General features: G+C 33.9%; 1 protein-coding gene across 2 annotated transcripts in view; it reads left to right on the top strand.

Moving 5' to 3' along the window:
- The window catches only part of RALGAPA1 (Ral GTPase activating protein catalytic subunit alpha 1), a 278485-nt gene that overhangs the window by 42175 nt on the left and 219261 nt on the right, over nt 1-17049 (top strand). For both annotated transcript variants that reach the window (XM_047075616.1, XM_047075615.1), the window contains exons 2-5: nt 4660-4770; nt 5310-5359; nt 11152-11209; nt 15896-15939. In XM_047075616.1, the coding sequence (XP_046931572.1) occupies nt 4660-4770; nt 5310-5359; nt 11152-11209; nt 15896-15939 (263 nt within the window). The remainder of the gene's footprint in view (nt 1-4659; nt 4771-5309; nt 5360-11151; nt 11210-15895; nt 15940-17049) is intronic.

Here is a 17049-nt window from a genome sequence, read left to right as displayed (position 1 = left end):
ATTATAACTGTGTCTTAGTTGAAGCATTTATTAACTTTTTTTGGCAAATACTGTATTTATATTTCTATCATTTCATTCATCTTTTTGGGGTGCTTTTCTATATTCATTTCTGTTACCATAAGTTTTTCTATATTTTTCTCCTAATGGTTAAACATTTTACATTCTGTTATTATTCTTAGTGGTAACTCAAAACATTTTAGTAGCATACTAATATTAAATTATAGAGTTCATCAGTATTTCTGTCATCCTCTTAACAAAGTAAGATCTTCAAATAGTATCTCTAGCGTTTTTGTTGCATCTTTGACATTGTCTATTTTTTTACTTTCTCCTAATTGTAACCTTTTGCATTAGTAGCTTTTTTAACATTATTATCCATTTAGATTTACACATACATTTTGCAGTTTCTTTGTTCATTTTTACTTTTTGCTTTTCACTCTCCAATGTTAATTTCTCTTTCAGAATATATCTCTTGTATTTCTTTGAGTTTGAATGAGGGTTTTTTTTTTTATTTTTTTTCTAATTTTTTTTCCTTACATTTATTCATTTTTGAGAGAGAGAGAGAGCACAAGCAGGGGTGGGGGAGAGAGAGGGAGACACAGAATCTGAAGCAGGCTCCAGACCTATCAGCACAGAGCCTGATGCGGGGCTCGAACTCATAAACCACAAGATCATGACCTGAGCTGAAGTCAGATGCACAACAAACTGAGCCACCCAGGCACCCCTGAGTGATGGTTTTTGAGTGTTAAACTGTAAGGATGTTAGAAAATGCCTTTTCTTCATTTACACGTTCAGGTTGTTAATAGTTTTCTTTTTTAAAAAATGTGTTCATTTATTTTGAGGGAGAGAGTATGGTGGGGGGGCGAGAGAGGGAATCCCAAGCAGGCTCCACATTGTCAACATGGAGCCCTATGCCAGGTTCAAATTCATGAACTGTGAGATTGTGACCTATGCTGAGATCAACAGTGGGGTGCTTAACCGACTGAGCCATCCAGGCGTCCCTCGTGTTCATAGGCCTTTAGATTCGCAATTATTTTCCCTTAGTTCTTTCAGTATAAAGTTGCACTGCCTTCCTGCCTCTATTAGGTTAACGAGAAGTGTACTGTTAGTTTTGATATTACTATGTAGGTAACTTTTGTTGGTTTTAATATTTTCATTTTGTTTTTGGTGTTAGGATGTGTCCATGTGTAGATTTGTGTTTATCCTGCTTGGGATTCAGTATGTCATTTTTCGTCTTAAAATTTACTTAAATATTTCACCAATTTTAAATCATTCTCAGGTATATATATTTTTAATATTGTTTACATTTTTTCTTCCTTCCTGGAGCTTTTAAGGTAGTTTGTTATCCTTATCTTTATAGTTTCCATCTTACTGTTCTCTGCGTTACATTCTGAGAAATAGCTTCAGTTCTGTCTTCTAATTTATTCCTTTTAGTTTCCTCCCTTTGTCCTTTTTTCTCTTCTTCCCTTCTCTCAATTTCTTCTCCGTTTCCCATATACTCCCTACCTTTTTTAGAGCCTTATAGTGTATTATTCATAATTTATCCAGCCTGTTTGTGTGTGCATGTTTTAAAGTTTATTTATTTTTGAAAGAGAGCATGAGCATGAGGTGGGGGGGGGGCAGAGAGAGAGCATAAGAGAGAATTCTAAGCAGGCTCCATACTGTCAGTGTAGAGCCTGACGTGAGGCTCAATCTCATGATGTGAGGTCATGACCTGAGCTGAAATCAAGAGTTGGACACTTAACTGCCTGAACCGCCCGGGCATCACCTGTTTGTGTGTTTTTAATCTCTCCCTCCTCTCTCTTTCTTTATTTTTTTTATTTCTTACCCTGTTTTCCCCCACCATGTAAATTTTGTGAATTGGTGATCAAAAATATTTTGTAAAAGAGTTTTTATTTGCTGACTCGTTCATTACAAATAGATACAGAGAAAAACAAAGCAAAAAAAAGAGCCCAACAAGGAAATTAGCCTAATTTTGATCCAGTATCTTTTATTAGTAAGTGTGTAATTTCCAGGTTTTCCTCACATGCTGTATGAGAAGGAAATTAAGAGAAGTCGTCTTGGCTCCTAAATAAGCTTGTAAAATCTTGAGTTGATTCATGTTTGCTTTTGATTTTTTTGTTTTGCTTTGTTATTGTTCTCTCATTTTCTTCTTTCCCCTGGAACATTAGTTACGTTTGAAACATTAATTTCAGGAAATGGAGAGCTAATTATAGTAGCCTATTTTATTTTGATCTCATAGTTCTTTGTTACTCTAAACTATTGTGTGGGAAAAATAGAATACTTTTCCTGTTTTTCTCAGTTGTGTATGTTTTTATTTTGAAAGTTTGTAAAATGTGTTTATTATTTGATGGATCTTGTTCTTATAGGCAGATAATAAATTACTAGTGTTCTATTCCTAATTTTCTTATAGATGTATTACATTGGAGGCTGAATAACATAGAGATTAAGAGCATGGGCACTAGATCCAGGCTGTGTAGGATTTAAATCCCTGTCTCTGCTTCCTAATAGCTGAATTACTTAAACTCTCTATGCCTGTTTCCTCGTCTGTAAAATAGGGATAATAATAGTACTCATTTCATAGTGTTGTTGTGAGGATTATAGGAATTAATTTCTGTAAAGCACTTAAAAGAGAGTCTAGCATATAGGAAACATTCAGTTTTTATTAGCCATTTTGTTTTTCTAGTTCTGTGAAAAGTCACACAGGTATTGTTACAGATAGGAGTTGAATCTGGGTTTTCTGATTCCAGTCTAGAGGAAGCAATGTTTTGCCTGTCAGTAGGTTATGCAGTCTTTTCTAATATAAAAATTTCCAAGCTAATAGATGAATATAATAAAATTAAAATAACTTATTTTAATCAGTAGTAAAACACATCTGAATACATATGTGCTGAGTACTGTGTTAGGTTTTGGGAATGCTAAGATAGACACAATTTCTATTCTAAAGAAGCTATAGACTAGTCCTGGAAAGAAGACAAGAAAACACTTAAAACATGTGATTTCCATAAGGTAGAAATGTAGAGAATCCAAGGGAATAGAGAGGGCATCCACCCTTCTTTTGTGAGAGTAGAGCAAAGGGGTAGCAGTCTTAGAAAATTCCATAGATGAGAGGTCACTAAAGAATTATGACTATTCACAGGGTAAGCTAATACATGAAAGAGAGTTTAAAACGCTATATGTTGTTACTATGTAATTTTATTCTGAAATCTTCTATTGCTCCTTAAAGCATTTCAAAAAATTTACTGATATTTACCTTTAATTTGAGTTTATTAACGATTGACTTTTTTCTAGTTGCCTTTTTTATATTTTATTTTTCATTATAAAATAAACGTGCTTTTTGCAAGCAAAGTTGAATAATGGGAAGCATATACTTAAGGTAAAAGTTCTGTATTCCCCTTTTTCTTCACCCTTCTCAATCTCCCAGAAAATAAACGAAACAACAAAATGTGTAATATGTATACATCTGCATAGATATATTCCTTTGAATAATAAATTCAGTCACTTTAGTTTGTTTTCAAGACATTTTAAAACATACTTCAAGGCTAGTTTTTCAATTTTATTTTTATCAAAACATTCTAAGCTGTAGCTAAAATGAATTATTTTTATGCATCCTATCATGCTTCATAGTTTCCTCACTTTTTTGTCTTTGCTTATGCCTAGAATGCCCTTCTCATTAAACCTCACCAGTTCATGTTCAAAGTTTTTCCTGTCTTTAAAAGTCTTTTCATATAATCTATTAAGCTTTTCTTCTTTCCCTACCTTCACCCCTCTTTTAGCTTTGAAAGTAATTTTGTGTTTCTTTTTTTTTTTTTTGTTTAATTTTTTTTTCAACGTTTATTTATTTTTGGGACAGAGAGAGACAGAGCATGAACGGGGGAGGGGCAGAGAGAGAGGGAGACACAGAATCGGAAGCAGGCTCCAGGCTCTGAGCCATCAGCCCAGAGCCCGACGCGGGGCTCGAACTCACGGACCGCGAGATCGTGACCTGGCTGAAGTCGGACGCTTAACCGACTGCGCCACCCAGGCGCCCCCCAGTAATTTTGTGTTTCTAAATTGCCATTGCATTTTGTCACTTCACTTTCAATATGTAACACTTTGTACTGTGCATACAGTTATATGTTTGGCTTTGTGTGCCCTGGACTATACGGAAGATCCCTTAAGATTTGAGCTTTGTAATACTTAAGTGCCTATTTAGAAAGCCTGTTGTTAGGTACCTACTTGCTGAATAAATGTGTTTTATAAAATATATAATTACTCCTAGAAATATTGATTTTAAACTGTCTTGGGGATAAGTTGGAAGAGGCATAGCTATGAATTGAAACTAAAACTTCTTTTTTTGGTTTAGCTAAACATCCAAAATAAATTTTGAATAAATCTTTCTGAGACTTTTTGTTTTTTTGGTTTTTTTGGGTTTTTTTTTGGAAACAAAGGTTATGGTAACCTGATTTGACCTGTTTTTAAAATTAAAACTAAAATCTTTGAAGACTAAAGTTGTGAGAACAAGAATATAAATCAATGAATATCTCAAATATTTTAATATGATAGAATTTTAGGAGCAGTTCTTTGACTTTTTTGAAGGAAATTTGCTACTGTGACTATTTAACTGAATGTGATTTAACATATATATGTAATCACTAAAAACTGGTTTCCTTTCCTTTTCAGAGAATGCAGAGTCTATTGATCTTAAACAGTTTTTTGACCAACATTTTTCACATATATATTATGTGTTCTTTGAGAATTTTGTGACTATTGAAGCTAGTCTGAAACAGAAAGGTAAGATGTTAAAATTGGTCCTGGCTTATGTTGATGTTTCAAATAATTATCTTAAATATTCACTTAAAAATAGACTCTTGGACATTGGAATTTTAGTGTTTTTTCACTTCTTTTTGTAAAACATCTTTTAGACACCCTCTCACACTTTGGGTTAGTAGTACTATCTTCATTCCTTTGAAAAGGCTTAGAAGATTTGCTTTTCCCTGGTCGGATTGATTTACCTGTTTCCTTACCTTCTTTGCGTTGCTCTTAGGTGCATATGTAAATTGAGCAGTCATTCTCATACTTTCATTTTCAGAATTCTAAGTTCTCCACAATGTATTATTTAAGATATAAATATGTAGAATCTAAATTTAATTGTTGAAAAAGAGTAGAGAGAGATGCTATAGTATTGTTTATACATCGAACAGAATATGCTTTAAATATTTTATTAAAAGAATCACTGAGAAAATAATGCTTGAAATATTTTAAGCTTTTTAAGTGGTGGTAATAGGACAAAATGATAATGTTTAACACATTTTCCTGTAAAAATATTTTAGGTCACAAATCTCAAAGGGAGGAATTGGATGCTATACTTTTTATTTTTGAGGTAAGTATCTGCCCATCAACTGTCCCCCCCTCCCCCCAAATAATTACTGGAACTTACAAAGGAATATATTGAAACTATAAAGCATATAACGGAAGACTGAATTTGCCACGCTTTCTAAAAACTGAATCATGTTTTTTTGACCTAAAAATATACCTGACTTAATTCTTAATTATTTTTTGAGATACATGTATTTTTTTTTAGGTAGAAATAGAATTATGTTTTTATGCATTTGACACCACAAACTTGGTAATACTATAAGATAATTGTTTTATAAATTATTTTTCTATGTAACTTTGGATTGGGTTAGGGCAAGCCTTTATTGTTAAAAATAGAAGGAATTAGTAATATTTGATGCTTTGCTAAAATTTATATTTTATTTTTGGCATCCTGATAAAAATTAGGGTTCCCTCACTTTTATTTATTATTTTTTTAAATGTTTATTTATTTTTGAGAGAGAGAGAGAGAGACAGACAGAGCATTAGCGGGGAAGGGACAGAGAGAGAGGGAGACACAGAATCGGAAGCAGGCTCCAGGCTCTAGGCTCCAAGCTGTCAGCACAGAGCCTGACCCAGGACTCGAACCCACAAAGTGTAGATCATGACCTGAGCTGAAGTTGGACGCCTAACCAACCGAGCCACCTGGGTGCCCCTACGGTCCCCTCACTTTTAAAATAACTCCTTGCCTCTTTATTCTGTCTTTCAAGTCAAGCAGTGATAGGAGTATTCTGATCTTTGTTGAAAATTCAGATATCTGGAGAAAGTCATGATTCAATCTTGTGACTTCAAGGACAGTAAAGAATTGGGAAATCAGTATCTAAAATTTGAGCTACTTTGTTGGTAATAAAAGATAATTCACTGTTTTGTATTTTGGGTACTTGATATAGTTTAGAAGAATTTGAACAATCTGATATTTCTTAGCTGTTGATTTAGTTATTGATTTAGTCACAGCTAAAAAAAAAAAAAGTTGGTTTTTGGTTTTTTTGTTTTTTTTTTTTTAAGAGTTCCAGATGGAAGTAATTGGTGTTGGTACCTATTTTGCAGTTAATTTTCAGTATTCAGCATTTAGGAATTTGCTTATGTTTATCTCCCCAGGTGTTTGCATGGACTATTTACAAGGGGAATATTAAAACATAGATATTTTGAGAAAGAATAAAAGCATCAGCAGAAATCATTTAGATTATGTTCTCTAATCAGTATGGAATTAAATGAGGAAATCAATAACAAGGAAATTTTGTAAATTCATAAATATGTGGAAATTAGTGAACACACCCCCAAATAATCAATGGCTCATAGTTATGACATACCAAAACTTAGGGAATGTAGCTAACCAAGCATTCAGAGGGAAATTTATAGTTATATAACTTAATATGATAGAAGGAAGAATGATGTCACATCAGTTACCTAAGTTTCCACTAAGAAACTGAAAAAAGAAGATCAAATTAAAACCCAAAGAAAGCATATAAAGAACATAGTTAAAATTATAGTAAAAACAGGGGTGCCTGGGTGGCTCAGTCGGTTAAGCATCCAACTTCGGCTTGAGTCATGATTTTGCAGTTTGTGAGTTCAAGCCCCGCCTCGGGCTCTGTGCTGATAGCCTGGAGCCTGCTTTGGATTCTGTGTCTCCCTCTCTTGCTGCCCCTCCCTTACTCATGCTCTTGTCTCACTCTCAAAAATAAATAAACATTAAAAAAAAAAAGATTATAGCAAAAATAAATGGAAGAAAGTTTTAAAAACTGGAGAATACCAATAGACCTAAAAGTCAGAACATTGAAAGATCAGGAAAACTAATAATATTTAGCCATACTGACTAAAAAGAGTGAAGAATTAAATTATTAAATTCAGGAATTAAAAAGGAATACTACCCACCTTATAGAAATTGTAAGGATTGTAAGTACTGTGACCAACTGAATGCCAACAAATGTGATACATTTAAATGGACAAGTTCCTGTAAAGATAAAAGCAGTGAATTGATTCAGAAAGAAATAGAAAACTGGAAAGACTTACAAGTGAAAAAATGAATTCATATGTAAATAAATTCCCACCAAGAAAAGCCCAGACCCAGATGACTTTACTAGTGAATTTAAACCAGACATTTAAAGAAGTATATGAGTTCTTCACATTCTTTAATTAATAAAAAAGAGGTGATATTTCATAATTCATTCTGTGAGGCCAGTGTTATGCAACCAAAACCAGACAAAAACATTACAAAGAAAGAAAATTATAATAATATAAATTTATTATATTTTATTTTAATATTAAAATATAATAAAATATTTTCATGAGTATTGGCACAAAAAATCCTGAAAAAAAGGTAAATGAAATCAAAACACATATAAAAAAGGATTATACAACATGACCAAATGGGGTTTATCTAAGTATTACAAAGTTTAACATCTGAAAATAAACCATCTAACATACAGTAATAATAGAATAAAAGACAAAAAAATATATGTCATATCAATAAATACAGAAAAAGCATTTGGCAAACTCCCAGTACTGTTTCATCATTAAACACTTAACAAAATGGGAATAAAAGGAAACTTTGTCCACTTGATATAGGACACCTACAAAAATACACAGGTAAGACCATACCTTATGCTAGGTACGGAGTACCTCTTTCTTAACATTAGTAACAAAAGAGGAGTATCTACTCTTGCCATTTCTATTGAATATTGTACTTGGTTCTAGCCACGGCAATTAGGCAAGAGAAGGAAATAAAAGGCATCGGGATTGGGATGCCTGGGTGGCTCCCTTGGTTAAATGTCCAACTCTTGATTTTGGCTCTGGTCACAATCTCATCATTCCTAAGATTGAGCCTAGTGTCGGGCTCTGTGCTGACAGCATGGAGCCTGCTTGGGATTCTCTCTCTCTCTTTTTCTCTGCCCCCCCCAACATGCATGCACTCTTTCTGTCAAAACAAACAAACAAACAAACATTTTAAAAAAGCATGAAGGTTGAAAAGAAGTTAAAAAAAAAAAAAGTATCAGCAGAGAAAGCAAGTTAATAATTTCTGGAAAATGTTCCTTCAGACATTCATGATTGCCCCTGTTCAGGAAACTGAGATGGATTGATTAGTTGATAGAAGATCTTTTAGGGCATTCCTTCTGTTAAAAAATAATGTTTATTTTCCTGTACGTAAATATATACTGATGAATGGTTTGTCTTTAATGAATGACTAAATTTTTTTAGAATATCAAGATGTTAGATATAGGGTTTCCATCTTTTGGAAAAAATATTTAACCTGTGTGCTTATGTTTTGCTCCTTGTAATGGGAATAATAATACCTGACCTCTACCTTTGGAGACTAATAATGATTTTTAAAAATTAAGAATTATAAATTAACTGATTTCCTCTTTTTGGAATGAAAAGCACCATTATGTAGTGTTAAAAATATGATCTGGGATTCATAATCTGTTTTCTTCTGTTAAAACTACACATGGTTTCTTTCTTAACTTCATCTTTATATTAACCACATAAAAATAAGACATGTTGGGGTGCCTGGGTGGCTCAGTTGGTTAAGCATCTGACTTTGGCTGAGGTCATGATCTCATGGTTCGTGAGTTTGAGCCCTGTGTTGGGCTCTGTGCTGACAACTCAGAGCCTGGAACCTGCTTTGGATTCTGTGTCTGCCTCTCTCTCTGCCCCCATTCACGGTCTGTCTCTCAAAAATGAATAAACGTTAAAAAAGATTAAAAAAAATAATAAAGACATGTTTATTTACATTTTATAAGGGGTCAAATCTAAAGTATAATAGGGGCACCTGGATGGCTCAGTTGCTTAAGCATCCGATTCCGGCTCAGGTTATGATCTCATGGTTCCTGAGTTTGAGCCCTGCGTCGGTCTCTGTGTTGACAGCTTAGAGCCTGGAGCTTGCTTCGGATTCTGTGTCTCCCTCTCTCTCTGTCCCTCCCCCACTCATGTTCTCTCTCTCAAAAATAAATAGTAAAAACAATTTTTTAATATAAAGTTTAATGGTTATAATTTAGGAATCCTTTTTTTTTTTTTAATTTTTTTTTTCAACGTTTTTTATTTATTTTTGGGACAGAGAGAGACAGAGCATGAACGGGGGAGGGGCAGAGAGAGAGGGAGACACAGACTCGGAAACAGGCTCCAGGCTCCGAGCCATCAGCCCAGAGCCCGACGCGGGGCTCGAACTCACGGACCGCGAGATCGTGACCTGGCTGATGTCGGACGCTTAACCGACTGCGCCACCCAGGCGCCCCTAGGAATCCTTTTGAGTAGTTTATAAACTTTCTCAACTTAAATTTCATTTCTTTCCATACCAAAATAAATAGAATTATGTAATTGTTGGCCAGAGAAATAAGAGGAGGGCAAAGGCAAAGAAGTTTGTGTATCTCATGTGGGACCAGCATTTATCTGTGAAGAACTTTATAATTTCTCATGATCCTCTTGTATGAGATGGACTAAAGAAGATCATATTAAATGGAAGATAGAAGTGTAAAACATGCATACTGTATTTTGGGCAGAATAGTACAAAAGTACACATTTTAGAATTAGGCATATTAAGGTTGAAATTAGTTCCACTTTCTTTTTGATTTTTTACTTTTTAAAATTTATTTATTAAATTTTTTTTTTAACATTTATTTTTGAGAGAGAGACAGAGCACAAGCTGGGGAGGGGCAGAGAGAAAGGGAAACATAGAATCTGAAGCAGGCTGTGGGCTCTGAGCTGTCAGCATAGAGCCCAACGTGGGGCTTCAACTCACGAACCGTGAGGTCGTGACCTGAGCCGAAGTCCAGTGTTTAACCAACTGAGCCATGCAGGCACCCCTGGAATTAATTCCACTTTCTAACTTAAACACATTACTTAGCCCATTTTCTCATTTTTCAAATGAGATTAATAAACTTTTTTTAGGATGGTTGTGAGGTTTGATGAGATATCATTATATAAAATGTCTACTGTTTGGCCACTATGAACATTTGGTTAGTGGAATTTTTAAATAATAATAGTAGTAAGAGCAGCAATAACAACAGACACACATAGAAAACTCATTCAGCAAGCGGATGACTACTGAGAGCATAGTTTAGCAGCATTGTAAGGCAAGCTGTTGAACTAGAATAATTCACACAGAAGAAATTTGTGAAGGGAATTAAAGGTAAAATTTTGAATTATATGTGAAAAGTGTTTATTCCCAATTGATAGAAGCCTATGTTGGCTTAAATGTAGGGATCCTGAATTTTTAAGTATTGTTATTATACCTATAGCCATCAAAGCATATAATACTTTTGGGTTCACATGAATCAACGCAGTACAAATACTTTATATAGTATAAATACTGATTTGATTTTTATGAAATCCAAATATTTCTCCTACTTTTATAAAAATAGGAAGAACTACACAGAGATAAAATGTCACTAATACTAATATCTGAAAGAATTTAAAACTTATCAGTAATAGCCATAATAGAGAAATTCTAAGAATAGTAAATGATCATTTTGAAAAATGTTTGAGTTAGTATTTAATCAATAAGGAGAAATATATTTACTTTCCACGTCATTGTAAAGATAAATTTCATTAATGTCTTGTTCCAAGTCTTAGCATAGCTTGTTGGGTTTTTTTTGGTGTTTTCAAATATTGATGACCAGTGCTGAAATAGTGCAAGTACTGTCAGATCAGTTCAAATACTGTTTTGTGTTTGTGATGCTATCTTTTACATAAGAAACTCTTAAAAGCTTATTATAAGCTCTTTGTTTAATTTTTCACATTGCACAGAATGTGGACTCATTACTTGCTTTTCATTCTTTTCTTTGTTTTATTCATACTGATTTTTAGAAAATTTTACAACTTCTTCCAGAAAGAATTCATCAGCGATGGCAGTTTCATAGTATTGGTAAGTAATTTAAATATGTATTTGACATTTGACATAAATGATAATGCTCTTTAATGGGCTGGTCATTATTTCAAATGAATTTATGGTTTATTTTTTAGTAAAAACAATATAAAGAATACTGGACTTTACTTACTGGGAGTATAAGATAAAAATATAGATGAAAGATTACCAGTCAAAAGGCGTATTAAATTTCTTTGTTCCTTTACTTTAGCAATGGTGATAAAACTATAAAACCAAAAAAATAAAAGTGGGCTCAGCCTCAAAATAAACATCTCAGAATCAGAAACGGAAGAGAAATGTAAAGTGCCAAATAGAGTGTGTGTGTGTGTGCGTGTGCGCACACACATACACACACGCACAGCACATCTTCTTTATCCATTCATGAATCAGTGGACATTTTGGCTCCTTCCACAATTTGGCTATTGTGCTATTGGCTATTGGCTATATAGCGCTGCCATCTACCACTATTATAGTGCTGCTATAAACATAGGGGTGCATGTGCTCCTTTGAATCAGCATTTTGTATCCTTTGGATAAATACCTAGTTGTGCAATTGCTGGGTTGTAGGTAGCTCTATTTTAATTTTTTGAGGAACTTCCATACTGTTCTCCAGAGTGGCTGCACCAGTTTACATTCCCACCAACAATGCAAAAGGGGAACCCTTTGTCCACATCCTGACCAAGTATTGTAATATTTTTGTAATTTGTAGTCTCTTACTGACCAGTCTAGCTAGGCATTTGTCATCAGTGTTGACCATTTCAAAGAACTAACTCTGCTATTGTTTGATTTTCTCTGTTCTTTTTCTGCTTTCTATTTCATTGGTTTTCATTTTAGCTTTTTTCATTTCATTTTTTAACTGTTTTGCTTGCTTTGGGTTTAATTTGTCTATTTGTATTTTCTTATGATGGAAGTTTAGGATATTAATTTGATATCTTTTTTCTTTTTTGATACAGATAGTTAAGGCAATAAATTTCCCTCTAAGCTTTGTTTTAGCTTATCCTGTAAGTTTTAATGTTGTGCTTGTGTTTTCATTTAGTTGAAATATATATATATATGTATGCATGTATATGTATATTTAGAGAGAGAGAGCATGCGAACAGGGGAGTGAGTAGGGCAGAAGGAGAGAGTAAGAGAATCTTAAGCAGGCTCCACACTCAGCGCAGAACCCAATGCAATTCCCACAACCCTGGGATCTTGACCTGAGCTGATATCAAGAGTTGGACACTCAACCAACTGAGCCACCCCCAGGTGCCTCAGAAGTTTTTAAAAACATTTTTTTTTAATGTTTATTTTTGAGAGAGACAGACAGACTGAGTGGGAGACAGGCAGAGAGAGAGGGAGGCATAGAATCTGAAGTAGGCTGCAGGCTCTGACCTGTCAGCGCAGAGCCTGATGCAAGGCTTGAACTCAGAAACTGTGAGATCATGACCAGAGCTAAAGTCAGATACTTAACTGACTGAGCCACCCAGGTGCCCCAGAAATACTTTTTAATGTCCCTCTTGGTTTCTTTGACCTGTAGTTAAAGAGTGGTTTTTTGTTTTGTTTTGTTTTTTAATTTTCAAGTATTTGATGTTACCACAGATTTCTTTCTGTTGTGATTTCTAACTTAATTCGTTTTTGGTCAGAAAATACACTTTATGTGATTTTAGTCTTTTTAAGGTTTTGAGACATTTCGTGGCTCAGAATATAGTCTCTCTTAGATGATGTTCTGGTGTGCTTGAGAATGTGTATTCTGTAGTCATTTAAAAGATTAATGTATGGCGATGATATGATTTTTAAAGAACAAGGAAGTTCTTGAATAAATGGAATCTTACGCAGTATCTATGAATGATAGGCTTGATAGTATAAAAAGAAAAATTCTCATTCAGAATTCCTGTAGGGACTTTTTACTATAGCGTAACAGATTTCTCCTAAATTTATATGGGAAATCACAGGCAAAGTATATGGAAGAGTAAAAGGATGGTAGAAGGAAGATGGTGTTGTTGTATATTTCCATACCCAATAATGCTATAATAATTAAGATAAGTGTCACCGTGTATGGATGGACAAGTGGATAATGGAAAATAACATGGAAACCAGCTGAAGACCTAGCCTTATACATAGAAATTTGATTTATGATTGAGATAGCATTTCATTTCATTATAAACCCTAAAAGAGTTAGTACCACAACTGGCTCTCCATTTGAGTAAAAAAATCTGTTATTGCCATACAGAAATAAGTTTATGATGGATTTCAGGTCTTAACTGTTAAAAGTAACACTTTAAAACTTTTTAAAGTGACTGTTGGTTTATCTTTATTACTTTAAGGTAGGGAAGTATTAAGAAAAGCATTGGTGGGGGCGCCTGGGTGGCGCAGTCGGTTAAGCCTCCGACTTCAGCCAGGTCACGATCTCGCGGTCCGTGAGTTCGAGCCCCGCGTCGGGCTCTGGGCTGATGGCTCAGAGCCTGGAGCCTGTTTCCGATTCTGTGTCTCCCTCTCTCTCTGCCCCTCCCCCGTTCATGCTCTGTCTCTCTCTGTCCCAAAAATAAATAAACGTTGAAAAAAAAATTTTTAAAAAGAAAAGCATTGGTGAATTGACTATATTGAAATTTAAAACTTTTCTACATCAGAAGATACTTTCTCTCCCAATAAAAAAAAAACATGGCTGAATTGTTTGGAAGTATATATTTCCAATTCAAAGAAGTGACATAGAATTAGTAGGCAGTGTGTATAAGGAACTCTCATAGTAAACAAAATAACATAATTGAAAAATGAACAAATGATATCATAAGCAATTTGCAGGAACTTGAATGATGAAAAGATGCTTGGTGTCACTAAGAAACATCAAATGAAAACATTATGAAGATGTGTTTTAGAGCTTCCACCAGTATTTTGTGTTGCCAAGAATGTGTTACCATAGCATTCTCATACACTACTAGAAGTACTGCTAACTTTTTCAACTACTTTAGAGAGAATTTTCTATTATTGAGTGAAGTTGCAAGTGAGTAATTTCATTCCTGGTAATATATCCTGGGGAAATTCACATGTCTACAGGAAGTCATGAACAAGAACCTTTATTATAGTATTCCTGAGAATTGCAAAAAATGTGAAAACAAACCAAATGTCCTAACATAAGTAAGATTATTAGAACATAATGGAATAGTAAATATATAGCAGTTAAAGTGAATTAATTAGAGCTATATAGATTAGTGTAGATGAATTTCAGAAGCTAATGTTGGATGTGAAAAATAACTTATAGGAAGGCTCATTTTGTATGATATATATAAATGTATGTTTTTTCAAAAACTGTTAAACTTCAAACTTAACCAGATTTGATTAGTTTTCCACTTATGTTCTTTTTCTGTTCCATAATCCAATCCATGATGCCACACTGCATTTAGCATATATAGATTTTTTTTTTTTAGGGGAGTTGATTAAAGACTGGGATTTACATAGTATTGCTTTAAGAAAATGAATTTGCTTGAACATAAGAGAATTGCAGATAAAACAGTTAAAAAAATTTTTTTTAGTTTATTTTTGAGAGAGAGAGAGACAGAGTGCAAGCAGGGGAGGAGCAGAAAGAGAGGGAGACACAGAATCCAAAGCAGGCTCTAGACTCTGATCTGTCAGCACAGAGCCTGATGAGGGGCTTGAACCTATGAACTGGGAAATCATGACCTGAGCTGAAGTCAGAGGCTTAACCGACTGAGCCACCCAGGTGCCCCCAGTAAAAGTTTTATTTGAAATATTAAAGCTTATTTTTGTATGACAACTGAAACTTAACCAAATAAAATCTAGGCTTGATCTTTGTGTCTGTGTGTTTTGTATATGTATAATCTTGAGGTTATTAGAAAGAATAAAAAATACAGTATTGGAAAAAATAGCTGTGGAAAAAATTCTTGTTATTGGTATAAGTTTTAAACATATAAACCAAATCTAAATATTTTATTGATTTATAAATAAATACTCATAATATGAAAATATTTTTGGAAATAATTAATACCAAAATCTGGATAAAGACTGGGACAGTTTTTTTCTGGGGAAGGAAGGAAGGAGAATGATTTGAAATGGTTTCAAAGGAGGCTTCAATGATACTTGTTAGATAAAACCTCATAGATCATGTAAATAAATGAAAATTCAAAATTATAAGAAACACAGGACTGTGTTAGATATGTTCAGACCAAATGGCTGGTCTCTGGATGGTTATTAATGTAATTTTAGTATTTTATTATAGAATTGAAATATTGTATAAATTAAAAGAAACAAAGATGGATTTGAATATTCTGAAAAAGAAAATTAGTACAATGAAAATGTTAGGGAATATTAGAGTTACAGAAGTTTATGTGGTTAAATGAAAATTTTCTGCAGTGGTTTTTATTTGTATTAGTGATGGAGGAAGTACTTAATTATATTCTTAGTGTTAAATAAGAGATGTACAGAGATTGTTGTATTAAGTGCAGTTTTGTGTTTAGGGTTTGTTTTGATAGAATAAATCATGTCTAATTGCAATAGATGATGTGTTGTAAAGGTGACTTTTTAAATTCCTTTCTGGTCCCAAGATTATGGCCAGAGGGATATCAGGGTCACCAAGAGTAACTTGGAGGTTGCCAAGGACTTGTTTTAAAGTGTTTTCAAGTCTGACCGAGAACTCTGACATTTGGAAACAAGTAAGAAAATATGAATGTTTAAAATCATCTTTTCTTTTCAGGATTGATTTTAAAGAAACTACTCCACACAGGAAACTCCTTGAAGGTATGGTTGTCTTTCTTTTCTATGACTTTTTAAAAACTGAGTAAAGCATATAGTCTCTTGTTCTACTTTTCCTACATCAACTTTTTTCCTAAAGAATTTTGAATTGTTTACTTAATTGAAGTTAATTGACTTAAAATATAGCAACATACTCAGTGTGTGTGAAATATGTACTAGGTCGATTAGGCTATTGAAAAACTATTGTTGGGGTGCCTAGGAGGCTCAATTGGTTAAGTGTCTGACTCCTGGTTTCAGTTCAGGTCATGATCTCATGATTCTTGGTTTGAGCCCCTCATTGGACTCTGCTGATGTTGGGGAGCCTGCTTAAAATTCTCTCTCACTTTTTCTCTGCCCCTCCCTTTTTCTCTGCCTCTCCCTTTTTCTCTGCCTCTCCCTTTTTCTCTGCCTCTCCCTTGTTGTCTCTCTCTCAAAGTAAATAAACTTAAAACAAAGAAAAAAACTGTTGTTTGCCAATGCATTGAGTGATTTACTAGAAAAACTTTATTCTCTGATCCCAGAAGATAAAAACTATTTAGTCATTCAATAAATTATTCTTTATATTACCATAACTATGCTTAGATGTAGAGAGAAATAAAGGATCTATATTAAAAAGTTGGTTTTATTTCTTTTTCATTATCTCATTGTGCTGTTATAAGAGAAGCTACCTTGTCTAAAAGCTTCTCATTGTAGATTAAATGAAAGTTTCATATTGTAGGTAGGTTTGGTGTCAAGGCTTGGAATAACAGCATGAAGGATTAAGTCTTCCTAATTGTTATCTTGTTATCTCCCTAAACTGTGAGGTTGGCAGCTGTTGAACAGCTTTGACAGTGGCCATTTACCAAGCTGTGGTAGGCCAATTTCCAAAGCTACCAGTGAGGTTAGGTTAGTGAAGAACTTGATGTTTTCCTTGTCAGAGTTTGAATGTTTTTCTATCTTTTCCTGTTCTCTTCATGGGAGAGAATTTATGCATTGATTCAAATATTTGTTGTCTTCTGTAGATGAGTTATTGTTCTAGGTGCTTACAATAGAGTAATAGGTCACAATTTCTGTTTTGCAGGTTAGCAGCAAATAATAAGTACATGACATAATTTCAGAGAGTGGTAAGCCTTTTAA

The sequence above is a fragment of the Lynx rufus genome, unplaced genomic scaffold (assembly GCF_022079265.1).
Source record: "Lynx rufus isolate CCGP_SWC_20201006 ecotype Redwood Valley unplaced genomic scaffold, mLynRuf1.p SCAF_13, whole genome shotgun sequence".
Classification (NCBI taxonomy): domain Eukaryota; kingdom Metazoa; phylum Chordata; class Mammalia; order Carnivora; family Felidae; genus Lynx; species Lynx rufus.
This window is presented reverse-complemented; position numbering and strand designations above follow the sequence as displayed.